Source organism: Salvelinus alpinus, chromosome 12 (assembly GCF_045679555.1).
Source record: "Salvelinus alpinus chromosome 12, SLU_Salpinus.1, whole genome shotgun sequence".
Lineage (NCBI taxonomy): Eukaryota > Metazoa > Chordata > Actinopteri > Salmoniformes > Salmonidae > Salvelinus > Salvelinus alpinus.
Genome location: NC_092097.1, coordinates 32,735,070 through 32,752,143, shown reverse-complemented (window position 1 = coordinate 32,752,143; position 17,074 = coordinate 32,735,070). Strand labels below are relative to the sequence as shown.

General features: G+C 45.7%; 2 protein-coding genes across 5 annotated transcripts in view; one reads left to right on the top strand and one right to left on the bottom strand.

Annotated features, from left to right (window-relative positions):
* The window catches only part of LOC139535904 (tetraspanin-31-like), a 19,707-nt gene extending 2,824 nt beyond the window's left edge, over positions 1 to 16,883 (bottom strand). Inside the window, exons 1-5 of one of the 4 annotated variants that reach the window (XM_071335845.1) lie at positions 16,746 to 16,883; positions 7,889 to 8,056; positions 7,519 to 7,599; positions 3,170 to 3,310; positions 2,732 to 2,839 (exon numbers count right to left, since the gene is read on the bottom strand). In XM_071335845.1, the coding sequence (XP_071191946.1) occupies positions 2,732 to 2,839; positions 3,170 to 3,310; positions 7,519 to 7,599; positions 7,889 to 8,056; positions 16,746 to 16,766 (519 nt within the window). In that variant the 5' untranslated portion in view covers positions 16,767 to 16,883. Of the gene's footprint in view, positions 1 to 2,731; positions 2,840 to 3,169; positions 3,311 to 7,518; positions 7,600 to 7,888; positions 8,057 to 9,962; positions 10,199 to 16,745 lie in introns of those variants that run through there. The other 3 variants (XM_071335848.1, XM_071335847.1, XM_071335844.1) reach the window with 3 other exon arrangements.
* The window catches only part of LOC139535901 (arf-GAP with GTPase, ANK repeat and PH domain-containing protein 1-like), a 47,107-nt gene continuing 46,270 nt past the window's right edge, over positions 16,238 to 17,074 (top strand). Inside the window, exon 1 of the mRNA XM_071335841.1 lies at positions 16,238 to 16,635. Within this exon, the coding sequence (XP_071191942.1) occupies positions 16,473 to 16,635 (163 nt within the window). The 5' untranslated portion in view covers positions 16,238 to 16,472. The remainder of the gene's footprint in view (positions 16,636 to 17,074) is intronic.

The following is a 17,074-nucleotide window of genomic DNA, read 5'->3' as shown; positions in this document are numbered from 1 at the left end:
AGACGGAGTCTACAACCCACACAAGTGGCTCAGGTAGTGCAGCACATCCAGGATTGCACATCAATGCGAGCTGTGGCAAGAAGGTTTGCTGTGTCTGTCAGCGTAGTGTCCAGAGCATGGAGGCGCTACCAGGAGACAGGCCAGTACATCAGGAGACGTGGAGGAGGCCGTAGGAGGGCAACAACCCAGCAGCAGGACCGCTACCTCCGCCTTTGTGCAAGGAGGAGCAGGAGGAGCACTGCCAGAGCCCTGCAAAATTACCTCCAGCAGGCCACAAATGTGTATGTGTCTGCTCAAACAGTCAGAAACAGGGTGGTATGAGGGCCCGACGTCCACAGGTGGGGGTTGTGCTTACAGCCCAACACCGTGCAGGACGTTTGGCATTTGCCAGAGAACACCAAGATTGGCAAATTCGCCACTGGCGCCCTGTGCTCTTCACAGATGAAAGCAGGTTCACACTGAGCACATGTGACAGACGTGATAGAGTCTGGAGACGCCGTGGAGAACGTTCTGCTGCCTGCAACATCCTCCAGCATGACCGGTTTGGCGGTGGGTCAGTCATGGTGTGGGGTGGCATTTCTTTGGGGGCCGCACAGCCCTCCATGTGCTCGCCAGAGGTAGCCTGACTGCCATTAGGTACCGAGATGAGATCCTCAGACCCCTTGTGAGACCATATGCTGGTGCGGTTGGCCCTGGGTTCCTCCTAATGCAAGACAATGCTAGACCTCATGTGGCTGGAGTGTGTCAGCAGTTCCGGCAAGAGGAAGGCATTGATGCTATGGACTGGCCCACCCGTTCCCCAGACCTGAATCCAATTGAGCACATCTGGGACATCATGTCTCGCTCCATCCACCAACGACACGTTGCACCACAGACTGTCCAGGAGTTGGCGGATGCTTTAGTCCAGGTCTGGGAGGAGATCCCTCAGGAGACCATCCGCCACCTCATCAGGAGCATGCCCAGGCGTTTTAGGGAGGTCATACAGGCACGTGGAGGCCACACACACTACTGAGCCTCATTTTGACTTGTTTTAAGGACATTACATCAAAGTTGGATCAGCCTGTAGTGTGGTTTTCCACTTTCATTTTGAGTGTGACTCCAAATCCAGACCTCCATGGGTTGATAAATTTGATTTCCATTGATCATTTTTGTGTGATTTTGTTGTCAGCACATTCAACTATGTAAAGAAAAAAGTATTTAATAAGAATATTTCATTCATTCAGATCTAGGATGTGTTATTTTAGTGTTCCCTTTATTTTTTTGAGCAGTGTATTTAATTAAACCGCTGAAAACCCTCCTGCTTGCTGGCCAACAGATTTCCCTGTGGAGTTTTCAGTACATTTATCTAAAGCCATTCCTTTAAATTGAATTTGACAGATTCACTAGAATAAATGGAGAGAACAATTCAGAATATTAGGGCTCAATGAAAGAAAGCCATGTAAAGAAAGCCAGCACCAATTGGTAGATTTAAAAAATGCTCTGATCTTGTATACGATTTAGCGTTAGGATAGTAATTATTAATAATAAAAAGCTGGTTTAGAGAGCCTTTACACACAAAATACATTTGTGAATCAAAAAGTGGTTTGATTCATCCTGAAAGTTGACATATTCAATCGTTCGATCCATGAAATATTGGAAGGTGAAAAATTTTTACAATAGGGGTTGAACAGTAGTCCTATAAATCTACCCTAATAATCATGCAACTGTGATGACAAAATCCAGTCATCGTGAACCGTGCGCCAGGCTCCAGGTTTAACCTGCTAAGTGTGGTCTGAGTTCCATAATGACTCAAATAGGCTACATGTCCCAAATTATTGCACAACTTGTAATACGGTAGCCTAATATGATCCACTATTGCTAGCGATCCTCAGGAACAAACTAACAATGTAATGGAATGATGTAAGGAATCCAACACTAAAGTCAGTGACAATTATAAAATGTGGGTATAACTGATTGTGGCTACCGAAAGCGGCTAACACGACACAAAAAAAATACAAAAAAAATAAATAATAATAATTCTGAAAAGTCTGGCCTTATAATTAAAACATTGTAGAAATCATAAATCAACTCTATAGGTTTGGCGCTATACTGTCATTTGCGCATGGCTACAGAACCCTATAGCTTGAGTCTCCAAATTTCATCCCAAGTTACTGTATAAGGCCAGCATTTCATAACTTCACTGTGGAAAAGGTGATATGTTGATATGCTTCAGTTTGCTGCCATATATCTGGTTTCACATTTGTCTCCAGTGATCATAAGGTAAAATAGATCTCAAACAGTTGTAATTTATATTTACAATCCCCTTATCCAAATGGCTTACTCATTTACCTAGCTTTTATCAATCTCTTGTCAATTTGTAAATTACAGTGCATGGAGAATGGTGTTAGTTCTTCCAGAAATAATAAAGATGTTGTTGCTCGACCTTATTAATCGCGCGTAAAGGTGGTGGAATTATGAAGGGAATTAAGTCAAGGTCAGAATTCGGTGTGACATCGTCATTTCTTAAATCTCCACCCAAACGAATAGCCGGTGAATAGTATGCTATTCTCGTGCTTAAGTTCAAGGTCAGAATACGCATGGAGAGAAAAGTGCATAAAAAGAGAATTATAAACCATTTACATGTGCTTAACTCGGGTCGGAATTCCCCCCTTTGTGCATTTAGGGATGAGTGTGAGTGTTGTGATGTGTGTATTTTAGCTCTTGTAGGTATAGTCAGGAGCGGTTTCCTGACCTCTGTGAAGCTGAAGAAGAGTCCTACTGCACCCAGGATTTTCAGAGCCTCTGCAGCGTGCTGCAGCATCAAGTCCCCACAGGTGAAACACCTGGCATGCTTACAGGGCTACACAGAGGGGGAACGAGAAAGCCTTCAATGAGACAACAATCACATAAAGAGAGGAAGTCCAAACATACGACTGCATCTGCATAAAGAGTAAAAGGCCAACCATAAGATTACGGTCTACTGCGATCCTGTTTTTTTTTCTTTCTTTCTACCTATAATAGGCAGTCCAGTGCTGGTTTTGTTTTTGATCTGTAATGGTTAAGACAAGTTGGGAAAGCTGTTGAGGGCAGAGAGTAACCAGAGTGGCTTAAACCACATGCAGAGAACCACATCCAGAGAGAAAGGTCTTAAAGGCTGAGCGCAGAGAGCAAACTGGTGTGTCTCTCTCACCGCATTGCAGAGTTTCACGTCCTCGTTGAACTGCTCCTTGCTCTGGTTGTTGTTCAGCAGCCCACAGCAGTTCAACTTGCTCTCCACGCCCAGCCGCGTGTCGTTGCTCATCAACGCCCAGGTACCACTCAACAGCTTCACCTGGGTTGGAGACCAAACGCACACAGGTGAGGACAGTGACAGGAGTGCTGTGGAATGGCAATCACTGCAACACACAAGGCAAATCAAATTTATTTGTCACATACACATGGTTAGCAGATGTTAATGCAAGTGTAGCGAAATGCTTGTGCTTCTAGTTCCGACCATGCAGTAATATCTAACAAGTAATATAACCTAACAATTTCACAACAACTACCTTATACACACAAGTGTAAAGGAATGAATACGAATATGAACATAAGAATATATAAATGAGTGATGGCCGAACGGCATAGGCAAGATGCAGTAGATGGTATAGAGTACAGTATATACATATGAGATGAGTAATGTAGGGTATGAAAACATATGAAGTGGCATTGTTTAAAGTGGCTAGTGATACATTACATCAAGATGGCAAGATGCAGTAGATGGTATAGCGTACAGTATATACATATGAAATGAGTAATGTAGGGTATGTAAACATATAAAATGCCTAGTTTTAAATTGATTACATCTATTTTTCCATTATTAAAGTGGCTGGAGTTGAGTCAGTATGTTGGCAGCAGCCACTCAATGTTAGTGATGGTTGTTTAACAGTCGGATGGCCTTGAGATATAAGCTGGTTTTCAGTCTCTCGGTCCCCGCTTTGATGCACCTGTACTGACCTCGCCTTCTGGATGATAGCGGGGTGAACAGGCAGTGGCTCGGGTGGTTGTTTTGATCTTTTTGGCCTTCCTGTGACATCAGGGGGTGTAGGTGTCCTGGAGGGCAGGTAGTTTGCACCCGGTGATGCGTTGTGCAGACCTCACTACCCTCTGGAGAGACTTACGGTTATGGGCAGAGTAGCTGCCGTACCAGGCGGTGATGCAGCCCGACAGGATGCTCTCGATTGTGAATCTGTAAAGGTTTGTGAGTGTTTTTGGTGACAAGCCGAATTTCTTCAGCCTCCTGAGGTTGCTGCACCTTCTTCACCACGCTGTCTGTGTGGGTGGACCATTTCAGTTTGTCCGTGATGTGTACGCCGAGGAACTTAAAACTCTCCACCCTCTCCACTACTGTCCCGTCAATGTAGATAGAGGGCTGCTCCCTCTGCTGTTTCCTGAAGTCCACGATCATCTCCTTTGTTTTGTTGACATTGAGTGGGAGGTTATTTTCCTGACACCACACTACGAGGGCCCTCACCTCCTCCCCGTAGGCCGTCTCGTCGTTGTTGGTAATCAAGCTTACCACTCTAGTGTCGTCTGCCAACTTGATGATTGAGTTGGAGGCGTGCATGGCCACGCAGTCGTGGGTGAACAGGGAGTACAGGAGAGGGCTGAGAACGCACCCTTGTGGGGACCCAGTGTTGAGGATCAGCGGGGTGGAGATGTTGTTACCTACCCTCACCACCTGGGGGCGGCCCGTCAGGAAGTCCAGGACCCAGTTGCACAGGGCGGGGTCGAGACCCAGGGTCTCAAGCTTAATTACGAGTTTGGAGGGTACTATGGTGTTAAATGCTGAGCTGTAATCGATGAACAGCATTCTTACATAGGTATTCCTCTTGTCCAGATGGGTTAGGGCATTGTGCAGTGTGATGGCGATTGCGTCGTCTGTGGACCTATTGGGGCGATAAGCAAATTGGAGTGGGTCTAGGGTGTCAGGTAGGGTGGAGGTGATATGGTCCTTGACTAGTCTCTCAAAGCACTTCATGATGACGGAAGTGAGTGCTACAGGGCGGTAGTCATTTAGCTCAGTTACCTTAGCTTTCTTGGGAACAGGAACAATGATGGCCCTCTTGAAGCATGTGGGAACAGCAGACTGGGATAAGGATTGATTGAATATGTCTGTAAACACACCAGCCAGATGGTCTGCGCATGCTCTGAGGACACGGCCGGGGATGCCGTCTGGGCCTGCAGCCTTGCGAGGGTTAACACGTTTAAATGTTTTACTCACATTGGCTACAGTGAAGGAGAGCCCGCAGGTTTTGGTAGCGGGCCGTGTCAGTGGCACTGTATTGTCCTCAAAGCGAGAAAAAAAGTTGTTTAGTCTGTCTGGGAGCAAGGTATCGTGATCCGCGACGGGGATGGTTTTTCTTTTGTAGTCCGTGATTGACTGTAGACCCTGCCACATACCTCTCTTCTCCGAGCCGTTGAAATCATGACTCCACTTTGTGTCTGTACTGACGCTTAGCTTGTTTGATTGCCTTGCGGAGGGAATAGCTACACTGTTTGTATTCGGTCATGTTTCCGGTCACCTTGCCCTGATTAAAAGCAGTGTTTCGCGCATTCAATTTTGCGCGAATGCTGCCATCAATCCACGATTTCTGGTTGGGGAATGTTTTAATAGACGCTGTGGGTACAACATCACCGATGCACATGTTAATAAACTCGCACACCGAATCAGCGTATTCGTCAATGTTGTTGTTCGCCGCAATGCGGCACATATCCCAGTCCACGTGATCGAAGCAATCTTGAAGCGTGGAATCCGATTGGTCGGACCAGCGTTGAACAGACCTGAGCACGGGTGCTTCCTGTTTAAGTTTCTGTCTATAGGCTGGGAGCAACAAAATGGACTCGTGGTCAGCTTTTCCGAAGGGAGGGCGGGGGAGGGCCTTAAATGTGTCGCAGAAGTTAGAATAATAGTGGTCTAGGGTTTTGCCAGCCCTGGTAGCACAATCGATATGCTGATAGAATTTGGGGAGCCTTGTTTTCAGATTAGCCTTGTTAAAATCCCCGGCTACAATAAATGCAGCCTCAGGATATGTGGTTTCCAGTTTACAATGAAGTTCTTTCAGGGCCGTCGATGTGTCTGAAAATTCTCTTGGTAGATAATGTGGTCGTCATTTGATTGTGAGGAATTCTAAGTCAGGTGAACGAAAGGACTTGAGTTCCTGTATGTTATTATGATCACACCACGTCTCGTTAATCATAAGGCATACACCCCCGACCTTCTTCTTACCAGAGAGATGCTTGTTTATGACGGCGCGATGCGTGAAGAAACCAGGTGGCTGTACCGACTCAGATAGCGTGTCTCGAGTGAGCCATGTTTCCGTGAAACAAAGAACGTTACAGTCTCGGATGTCTCTCTGGAATGCTACCCTTGCTCGGATTTCGTCTACCTTGTTGTCAAGAGACTGGACATTGGCGAGTAGTATGCTCGGGAGCGGTGCGCGATGTGCCCGTCTACGGGAGCCTGACCAGAAGACCGCTCTGTCTGCCCCTTCTACGGCGCCGTTGTTTTGGGTCGCCGGCTGGGATCTGATCTATTGTCCTGGGTGGTAGGCCAAACAAAGGATCCGCTTCGGGAAAGTCGTATTCCTGGTCGTAATGTTGGTGAGTTGACGTTGCTCTTATATCCAATAGTTCCTCCCGACTGTATATAATAAAACCTAAGATTACCTGGGGTAGCAATGTAAGAAATAACACATAAAAAAAACAAAATACCGGGCCTCCCGGGTGGCGCAGTGGTCTAGGGCACTGCATCGCAGCGCTAGCTGTGCCACCAGAGACTCTGGGTTCGCGTCCAGGCTCTGTCACAGCCGGCCGTGACCGGGAGGTCTGTGGGGCGACGCACAATTGGCCTAGCGTCGTCCGGGTTAGGGAGGGTTTGGCCGGTAGGGATATCCTTGTCTCATCGCGCACCAGCGACTCCTGTGGCGGGCCGGGAGCAGTGCACGCTAACCAAGGTCGCCAGGTGCACGGTGTTTCCTCCGACACATTGGTGCGGCTGGCTTCCGGGTTGGATGCGCGCTGTGTTAAGACCGCAGTGCGGCTTGGTTGGGTTGTGTTTCGGAGGACGCATGGCTTTCGACCTTCGTCTCTCCCGAGCCCGTACGGGAGTTGTAGCGATGAGACAAGATAGTAACTACTAACAATTGGATACCACGAAATTGGGGAGAAAAAGCGGGTAAAATTTAAAAAAATATATATATATATATATACTGCATAGCTTACTCGGGAACGCGAAGCGGCCATCTCTGTCGGCGCCGGAAGTAGGCAAGGGACAACCACACGTCCATATATAGAGAGTAGTGTGCAATAAGAAAGACAGAGAGTGATGGGACATAAGATAGAAAACAGGAGCTGGAAGAGGTCAAACGATAAAACACACACACACACACACACACACACACACACACACACACACACACACACACACACACACACACACACACACACACACACACACACACACACACACACACACACACACACACACACACACACACACACCTGCTGTCCCTTGTTAATAGCCAGGCAGGAGCAGGACACACCAAACTGGAAAAGAAACACCAGGAACAGAATGACCATGTACTGAGAGAGGAGCAGTCAAGGAGCCAGACCAACATTCAAAGGCTGCACAGACTGAGAGAATACATTTTTACTACTGACCCATATTCAGTAAAGTAAAACGAAACTCGCACACTCGCAACTCGCACACGAAACTCGCACAGTGACCCATACCAAAGACTTTTGGAACATTATAGGCCAACTCTGCCTGCCCATACTGGTATGAATAGGGCCGACATTGAAGATCTCCTTACTTGTATTGTTTTATTGTAAAGTGTGTTGCGATTGTGAGTGCCCTTTATATAAAGGATACGAAGAAGAGCATGACTTGGTGGTGGTTGAGGGCTCCAATGAGACCCACGATGGAGATAAGCAGTAGGAAGACGCCCACAGCGATGACCCCGCCGATGATGTGGATGCTGGACACGATGCCGAAGCCTTTCCCCCACGCTGCCACGCCGATCAGCAGCAGACCAACCAACTGGGGTTAAAGAGAGAGAAACTAAGTGAGGGGAGAATGAGACAAACACTGACACATTACACACTAGGGATTAACATGAGTAACCGGGATCCCGGGACTGTCCCGGGAACACTTTACAATCTTTACATAGTGGTGCAGCCAAGCCGATAAGGCGGCGCAGCACCCATTATTTGGGGAGAACCCTGGCATAGTGACCATATCTTGCTTTAAACGCTTTAAAATGGGCACTTACAATCTTTTCAGTATTTCCCAGGACTCATAGGATAAATATGAATTATTCCCAGTATTGTATTGGTTGCTTTTCGGGAAAATATGAATCCCTAATACACACAGACATGGGCAAAGAAACGGACACTGACTATTTCTCGTATACACGCACACTTTTGTCCATCTTGGTGTCTATGAACTACAAGTAAACCCTTATTAGTGACAACCAGGCTATACCAGAAAAAATGAAAATTGGCCTAGCTAATCTAATATGTACCTTGAATACAGAGACTATTGGTTGCTATTTTAAAATGGTTGGCCCCAAAACAGTCAGGGGGTATATACCTTCTAGGTATGAGACAAGACCTTATTGTGAATGTGTGCTTGGCTAACCTTTATTTTTTCCACAAGACCTTCACATGTCTATGATCTAATTGTGTCAAGTCGTATGCAACATGATTTGATACATTTTGTTGTTGTTAATGTTATTAGGATCCCAATTAGCTGATCCCAATGGCGAAAACTAGCCTTACTAGGGACTGACGCATGATGAAAAAGACAGACAAAATACTTTACAATTTACATACATTTAAAAACATTAACATATAGTGTCCATGTGCATCTATCAGTTACACATACATGGGGGGAGAAGCATTGTGAGGTGTTGCTTTATTTGGTTTTTGAAACCAGGTTTGCTGTTCACTTGCGGTATATGAGATGGAAAGAAGTTCTATGCAATCTTCGCTCTGTATAATATTGTATGTTTCTTTCAATTTATTCTGGACCTGTGGCCTTTGAAAATATCCCTGGTGGTATGTCTGGTGAGGTAAGTGTGTCAGTGCTATGTGTAAATTGACTATGTAAACAATTTAGATTTTCCAACACTGGATATCTGATTTAACACTTGTCGAGATGTGCAGCAATATAATTAATCTTATATCAATGTGTTCCCTGTGCAGTAGCAATGCAATCACACGGGATTATGGTCATTAAAGGGCACAATAACAGTTAGCTATGTATGATTACTGGAGTTTCACGCCTCAAATGACTCGTACATACAGATCATTTCTAGTTATGGCTGTGGTTGACATTACAGAGATAATGCTGTTGTCTATGTTTACTATCACGAGATCTGTGACATAGCTAGCTACCCGTCACTTGTCGACAGAATCAGCTATGTCCTCTGACAAACGTAAAGTATAGAGTTAGCTAGAGCATATCTGATGCCCTCTGAATGGGTACAAATACAATCAAATGTTAATTAGCGTACAGTAAGTAGCTAGCTACCCTTCCAGCATGTTTATACCGGACACACATACAATTCAACCTCTAACAGGTAATCAAGTCAATCATCAGAAATGATTTGTCACGTTACTGCCTGTAGTAAGCGCCACACATCCTTGCGTAATCATTTTCATGATCTTATGAAATTATATGTTAGCTAGCTAGCGTTAGCTGGTTAACGTTACTCCTTCAGAAAGCATAGATAAATGTTAGTAGCTAATAACTTGTTGACCGTGACAACATTTGCAGATGACAGTAAATTAGAGTCCATTGTTTGCTTCTAGCTAAATCTCAGTGAAACAATAATGAACATTGATCCTAGTTAGCTCTGTGCTAGTACTGCTGCTACCACTGTTAGCATCATCATTCTTCTGCTAGCTGGAAACATTAGCAACAACCAGTTAGCGACACTTACCATGTACACCACGTTGAGTGAACAAAGAGCATTTTTAGAACACGTAAATCCCCCACAAACCATCTTGAAGATATTCTATCTAACTTTGCCAACTACAAGGAATATTTCCCTCTGGACGTTGTTCACTATTTTGTTTACTTTCACGAAACCGAAGCTTGAGGAAGCACCGCTCACTCTTTAAACAGTACAACAGATATTCTGTCTCTGTCAATATCAGTGGGTGTGGTGAGAGAGGCTCTCACTTGTCTGTCATTGGTTTAGATATAGCAAAGATTATATATTTCAACCAATCATCATGGTCGAGACCATGTATTACAAATAAATGATCAAATATTGCAAATATATCCATGCATATGTCAACACATATGCTTTGGGATTTATAATTATTATTTTTTGTATTTTACATTTCTTTTTACTTTTACCCCTTTTTCTCCCCGATTTTGTGGTATCCAATTGGTAGTTACAGTCTTGTCTCATCGCTGCAACTCCCGTACGGACTCGGGAGAGGCGAAGGTCGAGAGCCATGCGTCCTCCGAAACACAACCCAACCAAGCTGCACTGCTTCTTGACACGATGCCCACTTAACCCAGAAGCCAGTCGCACCAATGTGTCGGAGGAACAACTGTGCACCTGGCAACCATGTCAGCGTGCACTGTGCCCGGCCCGCCACAGGAGTCGCTAGTGCGCAATGGGACAAGGACATCCCTGCCGGCCAAACCCTCCCCTAACCCGAATTAGCTGGGCCAATTGTGCCCCGCCCCATGTGTCTCCCGGTCGCGGCCGGCTGCGACAGAGTCTGGACTCGAACACAGCTACAGCTACCTTAGACCACTGTGCCACGTCTTTTTTCCCTAACCATATTTGGAATCATTGTAAATGATTATCCGTCTGTACACTTATGACAGCTAATATTGTTGCGAAGCTCGAGTCGATTTACACAGGTCAACCATGCGATAACTGACTCCAGTATCCCTGCACATTGCCCTCAGACGAACCATCAAACAGGCAAAGCATCAATACAGGACTAAGATTGAATCCTATTACACCGGCTCTGACACTCGTCGGATGTGGCAGGGCTTGCAAACTATTATGGACTACAATGGGAAACCCAGCGTGAGCTGCCCAATGACGCGAGCCTACCAGACAAGCCTTTTATGCTCGCTTCGAGGCAAGCAACAGTGAAGCATGCACGAGAGCAAACGTAGCGGTCTCTTGGTCAGGCTTCGGAGACGGGCACATCGCGCTCCACTCCCTAGCATACTACTCGCCAATGTCCAGTCTCTTGACAATAAGGTTGATGAAATCCGAGCACGGGTAACATTCCAGAGAGACATCAGGGATTGCAACGTGCTCTGCTTCACGGAAACATGGCTAACTCAAGAGACGCTAACGGAGTCGGTGCAGCCAGCTGGTTTCTTCACGCATCGCGCCGACAGAAACATACATCTTTCTGGTAAGAAGAGGGGCGGGGGGGTATGCCTTATGATTAACGAGACGTGGTGTGATCATCATAACAACACACAGGAACTCAAGTCATTCTGTTCACCTGATCTAGAACTCCTCACAATCAAATGTCGACCGCATTATCTACCAAGGGAATTCTCTTCGATCATAATCACAGCCGTATATATTCCCCCCCAAGCAGACACATCGATGGCCCTGAACGAACTTTATCTGACTCTTTGTAAACTGGAAACCACACACCCTGAGGCTGCATTCATCGTAGCTGGGGATTTTAACAAGGCTAATCTAAAAACAAAACTCCCTAAATTCTATCAGCATATCGATTGTGCTACCAGGGCTGGTAAAACCCTGGATCATTGTTATACTAACTTCCGCGACGCATATAAGGCCCTCCCCCGCCCTCCTTTCGGAAAAGCTGACCACGACTCCATTTTGTTGATTCCAGCCTACAAACAGAAACTAAAACAACAAGCTCCCGCGCTCAGGTCTGTTCAACGCTGGTCCGACCAATCTGATTCCACGCTTCAAGACTGCTTCGATCACGCGGATTGGAATATGTTCCGCATTGCGTCCAACAACAACATGGACGAATATGCTGATTCGGTGAGCGAGTTCATTAGGAAGTGCATTGACGATGTCGTACCCACAGCAACGATTAAAACATTCCCAAACCAGAAACCGTGGATTGACGGCAGCATTCGCGTGAAACTGAAAGCGCGAACCACTGCTTTTAACCAGGGCAAGGTGACCGGAAACATGACCGAATACAAACAGTGTAGCTATTCTCTCCGCAAGGCAATCAAACAGGCTAAGTCCCAGTACAGAGACAAAATAGAGTCGCAATTCAACAGCTCAGACACAAGAGGTATGTGGCAGGGTCTACAGTCTATCAAGGATTACAAAAAGAAAACCAGCCCCGTCGCGGACCAGGATGTCTTGCTCCCAGACAGGCTAAATAACTTTTTTGCCCGCTTTGAGGACAATACAGTGCCACTGACACGGCCCGCTACCAAAACCTGCGGGCTCTCCTTCACTGCAGCCGAGGTGAGTAAAACATTTAAACGTGTTAACCCTCGCAAGGCTGCAGGCCCAGACGGCATTCCCAGCCGCGTCCTCAGAGCATGCGCAGACCAGCTGGCTGGTGTGTTTACGGACATATTCAATCAATCCTTATCCCAGTCTGCTGTTCCCACATGCTTCAAGAGGGCCACCATTGTTCCTGTTCCCAAGAAAGCTAAGGTAACTGAGCTAAACGACTACCGCCCCGTAGCACTCACTTCCGTCATCATGAAGTGCTTTGAGAGACTAGTCAAGGACCATATCACCTCCACCCTACCGGACACCCTAGACCCACTCCAATTTGCTTACCGACCCAATAGGTCCACAGACGACGCAATCGCAACCACACTGCACACTGCCCTAACCCATCTGGACAAGAGGAATACCTATGTGAGAATGCTGTTCATCGATTACAGCTCAGCATTTAACACCATAGTACCCTCCAAACTCGTCATCAAGCTCGAGACCCTGGGTCTCGACCCCGCCCTGTGCAACTGGGTCCTGGACTTCCTGACGGGCCGCCCCCAGGTGGTGAGGGTAGGTAACAACATCTCCACCCCGCTGATCCTCAACACTGGGGCCCCACAAGGGTGCGTTCTGAGCCCTCTCCTGTACTCCCTGTTCACCCACGACTGCGTGGCCATGCACGCCTCCAACTCAATCATCAAGTTTGCGGATGACACTACAGTGGTAGGCTTGATTACCAACAACGACGAGACGGCCTACAGGGAGGAGGTGAGGGCCCTCGGAGTGTGGTGTCAGGAAAATAACCTCACACTCAACGTCAACAAAACAAAGGAGATGATTGTGGACTTCAGGAAACAGCAGAGGGAGCACCCCCCTATCCACATCGACGGGTCAGTAGTGGAGAAGGTGGAAAGTTTTAAGTTCCTCGGTGTACACATCACGGACAAACTGAATTAAGCCACCCACACAGACAGCGTTGTGAAGAAGGCGCAGCAGCGCCTCTTCAACCTCAGGAGGCTGAAGAAATTCGGCTTGTCACCAAAAGCACTCACAAACTTCTACAGATGCACAATCGAGAGCATCCTGTCGGGCTGTATCACCGCCTGGTACGGCAACTGCTCCGCCCACAACCGTAAGGCTCTCCAGAGGGTAGTGAGGTCTGCAGAACGCATCACCGGGGGCAAACTACCTGACCTCCAGGACACCTACACCACCCGATGTCACAGGAAGGCCATAAAGATCATCAAGGACAACAACCACCCAAGCCACTGCCTGTTCACCCCGCTATCATCCAGAAGGCGAGGTCAGTACAGGTGCATCAAAGCAGGGACCGAGAGACTGAAAAACAGCTTCTATCTCAAGGCCATCAGACTGTTAAACAGCCACCACTAACATTTAGCGGCCGCTGCCAACATACTGACTCAACTCCAGCCACTTTAAAAATGGGAATTGATGGAAATTATGTAAAAATGTACCACTAGCCACTTTAAACAATGCCACTTAATATAATGTTTACATACCCTACATTACCCATCTCATATGTATATGTATATACTGTACTCTATATCATCTACTGCATCTTGCCATCTTTATGTAATACATGTACCACTAGCCACTTTAAACTATGCCACTTTATGTTTACATACCCTACAGTACTCATCTCATATGTATATACCGTACTCTATACCATCTACTGCATCTTGCCTATGCCGTTCTGTACCATCACTCATTCATATATCTTTATGTACATATTCTTTATCCCTTTACACTTGTGTGTATAAGGTAGTAGTTGTGGAATTGTTAGGTTAGATTACTTGTTGTTATTACTGCATTGTCGGAACTAGAAGCACAAGCATTTCGCTACACTCGCATTAACATCTGCTAACCATGTGTATGTGACTAATACAATTTGATTTGATTTGATTTGTTCCGGACGACTGTGTGATCACGCTCTCCGTAGCTGATGTGAGCAAGACCTTTAAATAGGTAAACGCCGCGGGGCCATTCGGATTACCAGGACGTGTGCTCAAAGCATGCACGGACCAACTGGCAAGTGTCTTCACTGACGTTTTCAACCTCTCCCTGACCGAGTCTGTAATACCTACATGTTTCAAACAGACCACCATAGTCCCCGTGCCCAAGAAAGCAAAGGTAACCTGCCTAAATGATTACCGCCCCATAGCATTCATGTCGGTAGCCATGAAGTGCTTTGAAAGGCTGGTCATGGCTCACATCAACACCATCATGCTGAAAACCCTAGACCCACTCCAATTCGCATACTGCCCCAACAGATCCACAGATGACGCAATCTCAATCGCACTCCACACTGCCCTTTCCCACCTGGACAAAACAAACACCTATGTGAGAATGCTGTTCATTGACTACAGCTCAGCGTTCAACAACATAGTGCCCACAAAGCTGATCAATAAGCTAAGGACCCTGGGACTAAACACCTCCCTCTGCAACTGGATCATGGACTTCATGACGTGGTGCCCCAGGTGGTAAGGGTATGCAACAACACATCAGGGGTGCGTGCTTGGTTCCCTCCTGTACTCCCTGTTCACCCACGACTGGGTGACCGAGCACGACTCCAACACCATCATTAAGTTAGCTGACAACACAACAGTGGTAAGCCTGATCACCGACAATGATGAGACAGCCTATAGGGACGAGGTCAGAGACCTGGCAGTGTGGTGCCAGGACAACAACCTCTCCCTCAATGTGAGTAAGACAAGAGGAGCTGATCGTGAACTATAGAAAAATAAAGTGCTGAACAGGCCCCCATTAACATCGACAGGGCTGTAGTGGAGCGGGTCGAGAGTGGAGCGGGTCGAGAGCACGACAACACCTTTCCCCCTCAGGAGTCTGAAAAGATTTGGCTTGGGTCCGCAGATGTTGACCAGTAGTGTGTTGCCGAACCCCGCCCCACCCACCCTTCTAATTTCCTTAATTTTGTAACAAGAGTCAAATACTTTCTGTGGCACATATCAGAGTCAAATACATTCTATAGAACAAACGTCACGTCAGGATAGGCAACCAAAATGAATAATTCATGTATGTGTGTTATATTAAACATAGAGGAGGGAGCAAAATGTAGGCAAGCAATAAACATTGCAGAACATCTACAGTCGAATAGGACATGGGAGGGATGACGAATTTTGGCAAAATGATTTATTTATAGACTAATACACTTGAAACAAATAGCCAAACCGAAAACTGCAGACATTACTCCTGTACATAGCCTCGTTATTGTTATGTAATTTTATTGTGTTACTTTTAATTAGATTTTTTACTTCATCATATTTTGTAAATATTTTCTTAACTCTATTTTTTGAACTGCATTGTTGGTTAAGGGCTTGTAGGTAAGCATTTCACGTAAGGTCTACCTACACCTGTTGTATTCGGCGCATGTGACAATTTTCTTTGATTTGGACATTGTAAATATGGTACTGGAATTGACTGACCCTGTATATAGTATGCTTACTTACTTGTGTTCTTCTTATATCTTATTTCTAGTGTGTTTTTGTTCTACCTTATGTTATTTTTAGTATTAGAGCTTGCAAGAAAGGCATTCCATTGTACTTGTGCACGTGACATTACAACTTGAAACATATCATATGATATGCTATATACTTCACATGTATAGCAACAAAGCCACACACTGCACACACACAATCTCTTCATATGGTGTCATAATTTTTCCGAGGACAAAACAAAACTCATCACCATTAATGCGGCGCTTTAAAACAAGGAAGTAGACATTGTAAGGCACAAACGGAGATATTTCAACATGCAACAGGAAATTTGCTCAAATTAATAACGTATTTTTTTATTAATGATGTAGGCTACAGACAGACGTTCAAACGTATTTTTTTTAATTAATGATGTAGGCTACAGACAGACGTTCTCAAGCTAAATGCAAAGGTTCGATTAGCCTTGCTTGAAGTGTTTGGAGAAGCGCGCTCAATTGGATAACGAACGACAATCTCGCGCCTTTAATCTCCGGAGACAGGTGTCAAGATGAACAGCAGTAACAAGTTATCGCTTTCCAATGCGATTCGGGCCGAGGTACGGCGGCATGAAACTGTACAGAACAACTTTGCCAAAGTTTTCAATCAGTTGGAGAGGGTCGACGACCAACAGCTTCGCTCTGGTTTAAAAGTTTACCTTCACAGCATCCAAGGTAAGCAATTCAATAGGCCTAGCCCCAGGGCATGCTATTAGTTCCCATCAACCTACTTTATCACGCAAAAATCGTGGGTGCATTTACATTGAAATTAAATTATAGCCTACCTGTAACGAAAATGAACTCATTTAAAACGTAATTTAAAAGTGCTGGCAGCTTGATATGGCATTGCATCTGTTCCTTTAGCCTTGCTCAAATTATTCACTTACACAATAATTGGTTGTCAGACTTGTTTTTAGACTGTGCAGGCAGGGTGGTGTCTAGCTAGCTCTTATCATGACTCCAATTCCATTGCATAACATTGGGTCATTGGACGTCCCCTTTAGCCTTGTGAGGGAAATGCCCGACGCTGCCAAAATGCTAGATCTAAACTAAAATACGCCTTGCGATACATTTTTGGAAACATTTGGAACTTAACTTTCATATGAATTATAAA